Source organism: Bos taurus, chromosome 12 (genome assembly GCF_002263795.3).
Source record: "Bos taurus isolate L1 Dominette 01449 registration number 42190680 breed Hereford chromosome 12, ARS-UCD2.0, whole genome shotgun sequence".
Lineage (NCBI taxonomy): Eukaryota > Metazoa > Chordata > Mammalia > Artiodactyla > Bovidae > Bos > Bos taurus.
In genome coordinates, this window is record NC_037339.1 from 72034705 (window position 1) to 72048589 (window position 13885).

The 13885-nt window shown below is 41.5% G+C and overlaps 1 protein-coding gene across 1 annotated transcript in view; it reads right to left on the minus strand.

Annotated features, from left to right (window-relative positions):
* Positions 1-13885, minus strand: part of LOC100337076 (ATP-binding cassette sub-family C member 4) — a 166644-nt gene that overhangs the window by 61618 nt on the left and 91141 nt on the right. The window contains exon 20 of the mRNA XM_025000154.2: positions 5397-5476. Coding sequence (XP_024855922.1) covers positions 5397-5476 — 80 coding nt within the window. The remainder of the gene's footprint in view (positions 1-5396; positions 5477-13885) is intronic.

Below are 13885 nucleotides of genomic sequence, written 5' to 3' on the forward strand. Positions count from 1 at the left end.
CTAGGATGACCCAGAGGGATGGTATGGGGAGAGAGGAGGGAAGAGGGTTCAGGATGGGGAACATGTGTATACCTGTGGCGGATTCATGTTGATATATGGCAAAACCAATACAATATTGTAAAGTTAAAAAATAAAAAACAACAAAAAAAGGCAAGACAGACTGGAAGAAAATATCCACAAGGCACTAAAATATAAAAGCTGCTGCTGCTGCTAAGTTGCTTCAGTCGTGTCTGACTCTGTGTGACCCCATAGACGGCAGCCCACCAGGCTCCTCCGTCCCTTGGATTCTCCAGGCAAGAACACTGGAGTGGGTTGCCATTTCCCTCTCCATTGCATGAAAGTGAAAAGTGAAAGTGAAGTCGCTCAGTGGTGTCCGACTCTTCGTGACCCCATAGACTGCAGCCTACCAGGCTCCTCCGCCCATGGGATTTTCCAGGCAAGAGTACTGGAGTGGTTTGCCATTGCCTTCTCCACTAAATGTCCCCAATGGGAATTTGAGGGAGAGGGTAAAGGATGGGATCAACACATCACAGAGATCTCAGAATGACAAAGTCATTGCTCAGGGACAGAGGCTAGAATGCTTTCTACACACTTTCCCTGACATCTCTATACAATGAAATGCAAGGGTCACTGGTACTGATACAAGTAAAGGCAGTTCCACTCTGTGCTTCTATAAAAGGAAGTGATTCAACCTATTAGGCTAAATCTTAGGCTTGCTTTGTTCTCAATATCCAGATGCAGCAGCTTATTGTTTTGCACTGTCTTTTATGGAAAGAAGTAACTGAGGACAACTCCTTCACATTTTCTTTTTCTTGGGCACTTTCACTTCATAAAACTGCAGCCAGTGCATTCTGTGTGTCCTGAGGAGGGAATGACATGGTCCCTGGTGGTCTCACCACAAGCAGCATTGGTGGCTCAAGTAGCCCCAGATTAGCCCTTTGTGTCCATGAAAGGACGTGAAGAGTCAATCATGTGAGCTCAGCCAAGCTGCTGATGTTGTGTATGTGTGGATGAGGAGTGTGAGGGAGAGAAATGTTTTGTAATTCAACTTTCCTCAGTAAATTACAGCAGTTTGGTGAGGGCAGTTATGTGCAAGTTCACATGCTCAGTGCAGTCCCCAACATTTATTTTAAGAAATTAAAATGCCTAAATCTGACTTCTATACCTTATCTTCATACTTGTTTTGCTAACAGAAAGACTTCTTGGAAGTGATGATTTTAATGAAAAGAATTGTAGACAAGATAATTGAGACACCTTACTCAATATTATCTGGAACTTTGGCAAATTGAATGAAAATTAAATTAATTTGAAATAGTTAATTTTCAATGGTTTATCTTGAAAACAATATATTTTTATTGTGACCCTACATGAGAAAGTATACATTAAAATTTTCAAGGATGACAAACCTAGAATCTGTGATACAAACTCACAAGGTGGTATTTATGGGCCTGGAAACTGTCTGAGACAATATCAGGACTTCCCTGGTAGCTCAGCTGGTAAAGAGTCTGCCTGCAATGCAGGAGACCCTGGTTCGATTCCTGGGTCAGGAAGGTCCACTGCAGAAGGGATAGGCTACCCACTCCAGTATTCTTGGGCTTCCCTGGTGACTCAGATAGTAAAGAATCCACTCGGAATGTGGGAGAACTGGGTTCGATCCCTGGGTTGGGAAGATACCCTGGAGAAGAGAAAGGCTACCCACTTCAGTATTCTGGCCTGGGGAATTCCATAGACAGAGGAACCTAGCAGGCTACAGTCCATGGAGTTGCAAAGAGTCACACACAACTGAGCAACTTTAAGAAACAAGAGAAAGAAACCCATTATTTAGTGCTCAACATGCACGTAGATATTACATGAAGAATTTTAATAAAACAATTTCATTTTGTTTTCTCAAAAAACCTTAAGAAGTTTGTATTATTTTCTCTGTTTTACAAAGAAAGAGAGTGTGGTTTTGTGGGACAGAGGCAGGATGAGAGAGAACTAGGACTCAAGCTTGGAAAGGAAGGCTGTGGGGCTCTGCACTGCACTTTAAACCTGTTGATATCATAAATGATTATCAGGTAGAATTATACTTCATAATTTTTTTTTTTTATGCTACTTTCCTTCTTTTGGAATTGCAAACGGCTCCACTTTGGCCAGTGACTATGTCACTGGACAGGCAACATTTCTGGTAGCTGCAAGAGTCAATGCACAGGATGGCATACAAACTCATGATCACCCCTCTGTTGGGATATGGTCTCTGAGTGACATAATCTGCTGGGGTGGACTGTCCTGCAGTGTGGACCACTACTCAGTATCCGGGGTTTTCACTAGCCACACTTGGCATCACTATTACAAAATATTAAATTATCTGAGATTTATTTAAGGGAACAAGAAGGAACTAGATGAGGAAAAGTATATAAAATAAACACTTTAAAATTAATAAAAATGAAAATGATCAAGTATCAAATACACCAAGGATGAGCAGAGTTACCAAAAAGTGAGTTTGAACATACTTGGCACTGTGTCCTTTAAAACAAAACTGAACAACCCCCTTCAAGACCCTTCCCTTCCCCACTCTCAGGTGATGACAGAGAGAAAAGATTGGATCCCATGTGGGATCTCAGCTTTAAGGAACCCCTCCTGCCCCACCATCCACAGTGGCCTTTTCTTTTCATCTGGGATCAAAGGTAACCTCCTAGAAGCTCCGCCCACCTCCTGAAGCAGGCTCCCTCATTGCCTCCAGCCTGCACATCCAGTCTGCCTTCCAGGCCTTCCACTTGCACAATTAGGATTCCAAAGGCAGCAAGGGGTGAATCTCTGAATGTCTTCCTCCCGTGGGTGAGGTGGAGGAGACCCCTGAGGGGAGGGTTTCATGCCTGGCTCACTGCTGTACCTCAGGGCTTCAACTCTAACCCTTGTTTGATGAAGGGAAGGAAGGTGGTGGAATATCACCCACCACCTCACACACACCCCCAACTCACAAACTACAAATCCCAACAACTAGCAACACCTCCTTGACTCTACATTCCAGATGGACCTCTCTCTTTTGGTCAGACTCCTACCAGCAGTAGCCTGCCTTCACCTCAACTCCCTCCATGCCTCCTGCATTTGCAGCCCTTTGCAGTCTGGCTTCTTCACATCTGAAATCTGCTCCTTGGCTCACCAGACACCTCCTGATTCCAAATCAGCTGATAACTTTGCATGGACTCACCTCTTTTGCACTGAGCAGACTTGTCCATCCTCAGTTCCCTAACTTATCTCCTCCTCTTTTCCTTGCTCTTCATTGTGTGTCTCCTCTGCTTCCCTTCCCTCTCTGCTTCCTCTCTGAATACTGAGGCTTCCATAAGCTTCTGATCTTGGCCCCTAAAAAAACTTCACTCTCTAGGCAACCTTATCTATCTTCATCAATCCAGCTATGACCCGCTCAGTAAACAATACTCAGGTGCCACGCTCATCATAGGTCTCTCCCTCAAATACCAGACTCTTACTTCCAATGACCTACAAGATGCCTCCACCTGGAGGTCCCAAACTTCAAGACAAACTAAAAGTGGAAGAGCTGGGACTGGAAATCAGTGAGATTAGAATTTTCTCTTCTCACACAACTGAGAATGTTTTACACTGAAATCAGGTAGCGGTATCTCTCCCTGTCCCTCTTTACATCATGCAAAGATATGTGACAAATTCTGACTGTGAGGCTAACCATGTGCTAAACACACAGGGGACCAAACAGCTTTGGAAACTCAACCTTGGCCCAGCTAGCAGTAGCAAAGAAACACAAAGATTTCACAAAATCTTAATGTAATTAACAATCATAGTCAAAACATGGCACTGCTATAGTGAAAGATTGTTTCTGGGGATAAATCATATAGTTAAACCCAGAAGGACATATTTATAAAATAAGTTTGCAGAAGAGAAAAAAATTCAGACATTTTCACAGCAAAAGTGCACTGCCTCTGAGTCTCAGCTCACTTCACACTGGTCAACCATAGAAGCCTTTACCAATAAGCTGTGTTGTCTTAAGTCATATTCATTGCTGCATTTCTCTGTGCATGTTTTGATAATGCACTTCATTTCCAAAATTAACATTTAGAAATGAAGAAAGTCTGCATAGACTGAATCATTGAAAAGTAGACAAAATGAAATAATAAAAAAAACACCCCACATGAGCAATGACACTGAATGTGAGGATGAGAGATGACATGATCCAATGTCATTTCTTTAGCCCCTCAAGTTGACAGACAAAATAAAGGCTGGATACAAGATATTCCTGTAGGTATTTGTCTTTTTTTTTTTTTTCTTAAAGACACCTTAAGCCATTGCCATTAAAAAGAATACATTGGAATCAGTTCTAATGAGGTGGACAAAACTGGAGCCTATTATACAGAGTGAAGTAAGCCAGAAAGAAAAACACCAATACAGTATACTAACGCATATATATGGAATTTAAAAAGATGGTAACAATAACCCTGTGCACAAGACAGCAAAAGAGACACTGATGTATAGATCAGTCTTATGGACTCTGTGGGAGAGGGAGAAGGTGGGAAGACTTGGGAGAATGGCATTGAAACATGTATAATATCATGTACGAAACGAGTCGCCAGTCCAGGTTCAATGCACGATACTGGATGCTTGGGGCTGGTGCACTGGGACGACCCAGAGGGATGGTATGGGGAGGGAGGAGGGAGGAGGGAGGAGGGTTCAGGATGGGGAACACATGTATACCTGTGGCGGATTCATTTCGATATTTGGCAAAACTAATACAGTATTGTAAAGTTTAAAAATAAAATAAAATAAAAAAAGAAGCAATCAACATGTGAAAAGTAAAGCTGCCTACAAAAACATTTTCTGAGATAACTTTCATTCTGTAATTGAATTACTGGCTTTAAGACTTTGTCTCTTCAATAACTGCTCTCTATTGTCTTTGTTCAAGTGCAATTTTCTCCTTATTTTTACTAATATTTTATTTGTAACCACACTTAGCTTTATTAAAAAAAAAAAAAAACAACAAAGCACTACAGTAAATATTTGTCCTTTGTGGTAATACAATGCCTAATTTAGTTCATATAGGCTATCTTTCCATGAGAGGTGACTGTTTTTGTGAGCATATGAAATGTGCTCACAGTAAAGGGAATCCGGTGACACACCTGGAAGGCAGAGGGAGAACCACTTACCTAGCATGTCACTGCTTCAGACCAACCTTGATGTGACTGTAGAGCCACTCCTGGCCCAGGGGTTACTTGTGTTAACTCAGCCTCCCAATCACAGCCGCCCCTTTCTCTTACAAAGCATGACCTTTGCTGAAGGTAACAGGATACACTGCCAGGCTGAAAGGCCAACCCTCAGCCCCTGTGAAAAGGCCTTGAGAAACAGGTACTCTGCTATTCTCTGGGAGAACTCTGACAGGACTGATACATTACCTGGATGAAATCAAGAAATGTCAGGGGCAGCGAGTCATCCATATGCCCGGTGTCTTTGGAGAAACGATTTAAAATTCTTCCTATATGAAAAGGATATGAGAAATTATTCATTTCCCCAGACAGATCCTGTAAGAGGAATAATCCATGATCAAAACAAAACAATATTTTTAAATTATATATATTTATTATATTATACATTCATATGAAACACACCGATGTCAGTGGTGAAGAAAGAGAAAATAGGATGATACCTAAAGAGAAGCAAAAATACCAAATGACCTTGGGTGGGAAACTGAAATTGAGGCATTATTTTTTAAAAGATTTGGTGGGGGAAATCTCATGGCTATATCGGGAAGAGTTGGTGGATTTGAGAAAATTTCCTTCTTTTACATCCATCCCACTTGAGACACTCACCAAAAGCCAAGTTGGTAAACTACCAGTTTCAAAATACTTAAGTTAGTCCTGTGACTCTAATTTTGCTTTAGTTAAAAGCAAAATTGTCAAATTAATTTTTATAAGTGATACTTTTTAAATAAATTTAACTATAACTACTCTAAAATTTTTTCCCTCAAGATGGTTCACAGAACTTCACATTTTGGGAAATCTGGGGAAATTGTGGATTCCTGCCATATCCAGGTTGTGAGTTTACTACCAGGGTGGAAGTGGAGTCGCTCAGTCGTGTCCAACTCTTTGTGACCCCATGGACTGTAGCCTACCAGACTCCTCCATCCATGGAATTTTCCAGGCAATAGTACTGGAGTGGGCTACCATTTCCTTCTCCAGGGGATCTTCCTGACCCAGAGATTGAACCTGGGTCTCCCTCATTGTAGACAGATGCTTTACCATCTGAACCATCAGGGGTGTAGTGGGTATGATAAATATAATCATGTTTAAGCAACCAAGAAGACCAGAGGAATGGAGACAGAAAAACCAAAATATCGATTAATGACTAAAAATCACTTATCATTGCTAACTTTACTTACTTTCTTAGCATCCATGAAAACAGTATATCCTAGAGGCTGTGGGTTTAGAAGATAAGAATTTCTAATAAATATCTGCTGCTGCTGCTACTGCTGCTGCTAAGTCCCTCCAGTCGTGTCCGACTCTGTGCGATCCCATAGACGGCAGCCCACCAGGCTCCCCCGTCCATGGAATTCTCCAGGCAAGAACACTAGAGTGGACTGCCATTTCCTTCTCCAATGCATGAAAGTGAAAACTCAAAGTGAAGTCACACAGTTGTGTCTGACTCTTCGCGACCCCATGGACTGCAGCCCACCAGGCTCCCCCGTCCATCTAGTGTGAACTAAAAATGCCACCTGTCATATCAGTAAACAAAGGATGCCACAGCCATAAGAACCCTGCAGCCATCTTCCGATGGTGCACCCTGAAGAAACTCAGGATGAAAAACATAGGATATTGACCCCAAATAGCCAAGATACATCTCAAAGGAATGATTTCCCATATACAGAAAAGTGCTAAACTACCTAACTGGAAGAATCTGGTTTTGTTTTTATTCACAGAAATCGTTTGATGCTCTTGGAACAGTATCTGAGCGTTATCTCAGAGCCTGTGTCCTGGGCATAAATCCTTAGTTTTGTCCACAGAATAAAGCATAATTCTCAATTTTTAGGTTGTACTTTTTTTTTCAGTTAACATTAGTCTTTTCATGATTCAATGTGAAGAAACTGAAGCTACACACACACACACACACACACGCATACACAGAGACTACTTTGATGTAGCAACTCTTGAGAAATATATTATCTAGGCTCGTGAACTTCTTTTATAATTGAGGCTTTGGGAAGACAGCCTACAGGTGAGATGTGGCATCTCTAGGTGCTCTTCCTGACCTCTGTCACAGGTGACTTCTTTCCAAGGCCCTTCAGACAAAGCCACAAAAAGACCGTGAATGACCAGAGGCTGGGGGCTGAGTTTCCACTGCCACGATGTGTGACTCTGCTGTTCTCCACAGGGCACCTGGCTCACCAGAAGCACTGGGTGAGCTGGAGCCACTGGAGGCTGTCGCCCTTGGCCAGGCCAGCATTAGAGACTGAGCTTGAACTTTGCTCTCTTAAACTTAGGAAATACAGACTCCAGAAACTTTTAGTGACACCTTTATACGTATCAAGTAACAACTTTTCTGAGTCTCTATGAATGCCTGCTTTAGAGGGTGAATCTCAGGATTAAATTGGCTCATGCAGGTAAAAGAACCAAGTCATAACACCAGGAGCATTAACAGGTATCCAAATCACCAAGACCTAGAGCCAGACATCCTGGAATGTGAAGTCACGTGGGCCTTAGAAAGCATCACTACGAACAAAGCTAGTGGAGGAGATGGAATTCCAGTGAGCTATTTCAAATCCTGAAAGATGATGCTGTGAAAGTGCTGCAATCAATATGCCAGCAAATCTGGAAAACTCAGCAGTCGCCACAGGACTGGAAAAGGTCAGTTTTCATTCCAATCCCAAAGAAAGGCAATGCCAAAGAATGCTCAAACTACCGCACAATTGCACTCATCTCACATGCTAATAAAGTAATGCTCAAATTCTCCAAGCCAGGCTTCAGCAATACGTGAACTGTGAACTTCCTTATGTTCATGCTTGTTTTAGAAAAGGCAGAGGAACCAGAGATCAAATTGCCAACATCCGCTGGATCATGGAAAAAAGGCAAGAGAGTTCCAGAAAAACATGTATTTCTGCTTTATTGACTATGCCAAAGCCTTTGACTGTGTGGATCACAATAAACTGTGGAAAATTCTCAAAGAGATGGGAATACCAGACAACCTGATCTGCCTCTTGAGAAATCTGTATGCAGGTCAGGAAGCAATGGTTAGAACTGGACATGGAACAACAGACTGGTTCCAAATAGGAAAAGGAGTACATCAAGGCTGTATATTGTCACCCTGCTTATTTAAGTTATATGCAGAGTACATCATGAGAAACGCTGGGCTGGAAGAAGCACAAGCTGGAACCAAGATTGCCAGGAGAAATATCAATAACCTCAGATATGCAGATGACATCACCCTTATGGCAGAAAGTGAAGAGGAACTCAAAAGCCTCTTGATGAAAGTGAAAGTGGAGAGTGAAAAAGTTGGCTTAAAGCTCAACATTCAGAAAACAAAGATCATGGCATCTGGTCCCATCGCTTCATGGGAAATAGATGGGGAAACAGTGGAAACAGTGTCAGACTTTATTTTTCTGGGTTCCAAAATCACTGCAGATGGTGACTGCCGCCATGAAATTAAAAGACATTTACTCCTTGGAAGGAAAGTTATGACCAACCTAAATAGCATATGCAAAAGCAGAGACATTACTTTGCCAACAAAGGTTCGTCTAGTCAAGGCTATGGTTTTTCCTGTGGTCATGTATGGATGTGAGAGTTGGACTGTGAAGAAAGCTGAGCACCGAAGAATGGATGCTTTTGAACTGTGATGTTGGAGAGGACTCTTGAGAGTCCCTTGGACTGCAAGGAGATCCAACCAGTCCATTCTGAAGATCAGCCCTGGGATTTCTTTGGAAGGAATGATGCTAAAGCTGAAACTACAGTACTTTGGCCACCTCATGCGAAGAGTTGACTCATTGGAAAAGACTCTGATGCTGGGATGGATTGGGGGCAGGAGGAGAAGGGGACGACAGAGGATGAGATGGCTCGATGGCATCACTGACTCGATGGACTTGATTCTGACTGAACTCTGGGAGTTTGTGATGGACAGGGAGGCCTAGTGTGCTGTGACTCACGGAGTTGCAGAGTCGGACACGACTGAGCGACTGAACTGAACTAACTCACCAAGGTGGAAGAATAACTATTCCTCCAGGTTCTGCAGGGGGAAGAATGGGGTGAAAGAGAGGAAAGGAGAAAAAGAGAAGAGGATAGAGTGGAGGGGGAGGGAGGTACCCCCACTGAATGGCCACGGTATCCAAGAAAATATCAGGTTCCTCCTAACTGCTCTGGTTCACAATTTTCTACCTTTTCCACAAGACAAAATATCATTAAAGATGACACTAAACTTGTATTCTGAGTGTCAAAGTACAAAGTCACAATAATCACATTTTAATAACTGAGTCCAGAATCTAAGGTGGAATCAGTCACTTCTTACATCTGACTCATACCCTGCTTACTTATAACCAACTGTAACTTAAAACTTGGAAGTCCCTATCTCTAGTCTGGGCAATTATTATTATTTTTTAAACAACCACAAAAAGGTATATTTATAGATCATAGAATACCAAAGTATATTTTTATTAAGGTATATTTTACATCTCATAAAATTTGCCCATTTCAAATGTACAATTCAATGGATATTTTTAACTTTATTGAGTGATGCAACCACCACCAAAAATCAGTTTTAAGACATTTTTATGTCCCCAATTAGATCCCCTCATGCCATAGTAATACCCTGTTCCCACTCACAGATCAGGCAAACACTAGTCTACTTTCTCTATAAACTTGCCTTTTCAGGACATAACATACTAACAGAATTGTACAATTTGTAGTCTCTGAGTCTGACTTTTTCCACTCAGTGTAATATTTTTGAGGTTCACCCATGACATAGGGTATGTCTTTTTGAGCCCCATTCTTTACCACAAAAGTGGTGCTAGGCACCAGTCCAAAAGATGCCATATCAGGCCACACCTGACCTTGAGGGTAAGTAAGAGAAGATGTGTTATTTGAACACTCCAGTGTTGTGACCTTCTTTATATGCACCCACAGTTAGCTTCACCTATGGTTCTAGAATCTAATTCCTTTGATAAGAATCATCTGTTGGTTTGACAGTCCTGCAGAGTCAGAAGCCAGGAGTGTTGGGTTGAGGTGAGGCTCTGAGTTCAGTAGAGCATGGAGGGGTGGGAAGAACAATAAAAGACCCACTGTCCTGGTAAAAAGTGGGATCTATATCCAAGCAACATATTGAAAAAAAGATCAGAGTCCCTCCAAAGGGGCAAAGAAAACACACCTGTACTTCCAGGTACCATGCAAGGGGAAGGGGACAAATTGGCCCAATGGATAAGTGTTCAGTGGAGCCTGGAGGTGGAAGGTAGTTCAGGGGACTTCCTGTATTGTTCTACATAAACTAATTCACCAACTAGACTAAGAAAAGGAATAGGAGTTGTAGAAGGCTGGGAGCTCCACAGTCTCTTTATCTTTGCTGTTAGAATAGGTCATCAACGTGGTGGCAGCTCAAAGAAATTGAAAGAGCAAAAAAAAAAAAAGAAAGAAAGAAATTGAAAGAGCAACAGAAATAGGAAACACCAAGTTCTGGTCCTCCTTTGACCCTCAGCAGCAAGAGGCCTTAGGCCACTCATTCAACCTCTACTGAGAGTCAAACCCCTTTTCTGTAAAAGAGAAATTATAACATTCACAGAATAAAAAAAATGATTATACAGATATCTTCTAAATTATGAAGTAGCCTACTTGTGAAGGGTGTTGTTCATATTGTCCTTATGGGATTTTAGAGTTTAAAGGGACATGAAAGGTCACCAGGGTTAGTAATTTCCAAACTTTGTCCTGTGAGGCATCTGAGATTCAACAGAGGCTCCCTGGAGAACCAGGCAGAAGAGGACATGAAGGATAAGACACCCCATCCATCTCTCTCATTGACTGGCCCATACTAAACAGAACCCCTCACAACCATATGGACATTCACATAGAATCGACCTTTGAAGAAAGGGTTCTGCAGCTAACAGAAATGTTAGAATTCTTTCATAAATCAGACTTCCAGTGATGGAGGAGACAAGGTCCAAATTTGCTTAGGGTGATGCAATAATATTTTATCATGGGCTGGGTGTTACTGTCGAGCCATCCTGAGATCTTCACCCACCAGAGAGAGGAGGCATGAAAACCCTACTTTTCAGGGCAACCTCCTGCAAAATCCCTTGCTGCCTCTTATTTTTTCCTAAGGATGGTGCGTTGACAATTTTTTTCCTATTCTCTTTCTAACTTTCTTGGCTGCCCTACAGAACATCTTACATTTAGCATATCACAACTACACATACCCTACACATACACATATCACAACTACACATACACATATCACAAGCTCTGCCTTAGACCTCTGCCCAAATTGCCAGCATGGAAACTTTTTATGCACTTTTGACTTCTCTTGATTTCACATAATTATCAACAGACCTTAACTTGTCATTTAAAATAATTTCATTTACAACGTCCTTTCTTTATCAAATCATATGTATCATGTTTTTAGGAATAGTGAGGAGAGAAGAGACGGAAGAGAGGAAGCCACTTTACCTCCCTTCCATCACTCCTGATCCCATATCCTTATTTTAACTGGGGGTCCTCCTCTCTTTTCTATTCACCCACTACGCATGTCCTCAGTCCCTGTCCTATCTGTTCAGATCCCAGCCTTAGCCCTTTTCTCCTCCCTGAGACTCTTGTTGACAAATGTAGCTCCTGAGAATCTACCACTCTCTAGAACTCCTTTATTTTAGTGGACAGGCTTGGAATAATGGTGTTGGCCTCTCAGGAACCCTCCACATCCCTGGCTATTGCTAAATGATCAAAAGTGCCCAAGGAGTCCTAATCCAAGATTAGTCACCAAGTCATTCAGATCTCCCATCTCAGGAACTGTGAAGAAGTAGTTCTCCTGCAAGGAGAGAAGCAGGAAAGTGGATCAGACCCACCATACCCAGAAAAGGTGAGAGGCAAAGGGACTTGAGAACATGCATAAGCCCTGTGACAATGGCCTCAGCTCCCAGGAGGACCGCGGCTCCCATCCCCAGATATAGGACAGTCAGCATCCCTCCAGCTCCATGAGACACGCATTTTCTTTTAATCGAGCCCTCCTCCTCTGAACTAACCTGGGTAGATTCTGCCACTAGAAGCCCAAAAGCCTGGACTAGAACAGTCATCACAGGTATATCAAGAGACCTGCTTACCAAAATTAGTCAGGGAAAAGACAAATTTCATTAAAGTTAAAATTTCAAATTGGTAAGTACCTTTTAAATAACAAAACTTACTTTAGTCATTTTACAGAACCTTTTTTATGAAGATAAGAGACTTCTGATACGTTTTTATTTGTTATTTTAACTTATGGTTTATTATAGAATATTGAATATAGTTTCTTGTGCTATAGAACAGGATTATTTTAAACAAAATGCACACAAAATAAACACAATTTTTCTTGACAATCCAGATATAATATTTTGAACACCAATGAATGATTTAACTGGTTCTAAACATGGCAATGTCCCTTGGGGTTACTTACGGTTATTTAAAACGCACTCCAGCCCACCCATCCAACTATGATATATATATATTTTTTAATTGTAATATTGTGCTTTCAGCTGACAAATTTTGCTGTTGCCCAGCACCTGCCTCCAACCTCTGTTTCTCCATTTTTACATTTAGTGCTGAGGACTGAGGAGACCCTGCAACCCAGTGGGACCTAAAATAAAACCACATGCTCTCAGCAAAGATATAAGCAATTTTCATGTTTAAAGACATCCTGACACTTTTTGAAAATGAAGAACATGCTTCCAGATTCTGCCTGGAGTCTGGGTATTTCTCAGACCGCATCATAGTATAATCTATTTGGCTGTCTAACTACTTTTCAGGTTTATTAGTCTTGAGTTTACAGCTAGATTATACACCCTTTGTAAACATGGGCCACATTTCACATAAAATCTATAACAAAATGCAAAGTGCCAGGCAGGGTGGAGAGTGATCAATAGGATTTACTCATAAAACACCATAAACCCAGTGGCTTTCCAACTTTCTTTTTAAGATGGGAAACCTTCTGTGCAGATGGACTCATATAAAAACGTAAAACAAATATAAAAAATGATTATTTAAAATTGGTTCTTCATGAGGAGAGACTATGAGCCCTAGAATATACTCAGTGACCATTTTGTTACACATCAATCAGGGGACACAATTATTGGAAAGATTAATTCTGATCATTACAGAGTTCATCAACATCTAGTCATCTTCAATTTATAAATTCATGGGGGAAACTACCAGTTCGCAGAAGATTCCTGTGGATCCAAGTGAAGTTAGCCTCTTACAGAGTTATCGCTCAGTCGCATCTGACTCTTTGCAATCCCATGGACCATAGTCCACCAAGCTCCTCTGTCCCTGGGATTCTCCAGCCAAGAATACTGGAGTGGGTTGCCATTCCCTTATCCAGGAGATCTTATTGACTCAGGGATCGAACGTGAGTCTCTCACATTACAGGCAGATTCTTTACTGTCTGAGCCATCAGAGAAGTCCACTCAGAGTTATTGAAGTTAGCTTCTTGTAAATCACCAAATGTCCACTGTAAAACTACAGAGTAAATTTCACTGAAGAGGATGTTTACATTCAACAATCTCACATTTTCATTAACTTTTCATTACCATTTTAGGTAAACCTCAAAGAATAGGCACATGTCAGAATTTTGTGATCCTAGAAATGGATGGGAAATGAAAGACAGTAACACACAGCCTGTCTCAGGTAGAGATTCATTGTAAGAAGGTCCTTCCTAATGAACAATCTAACTT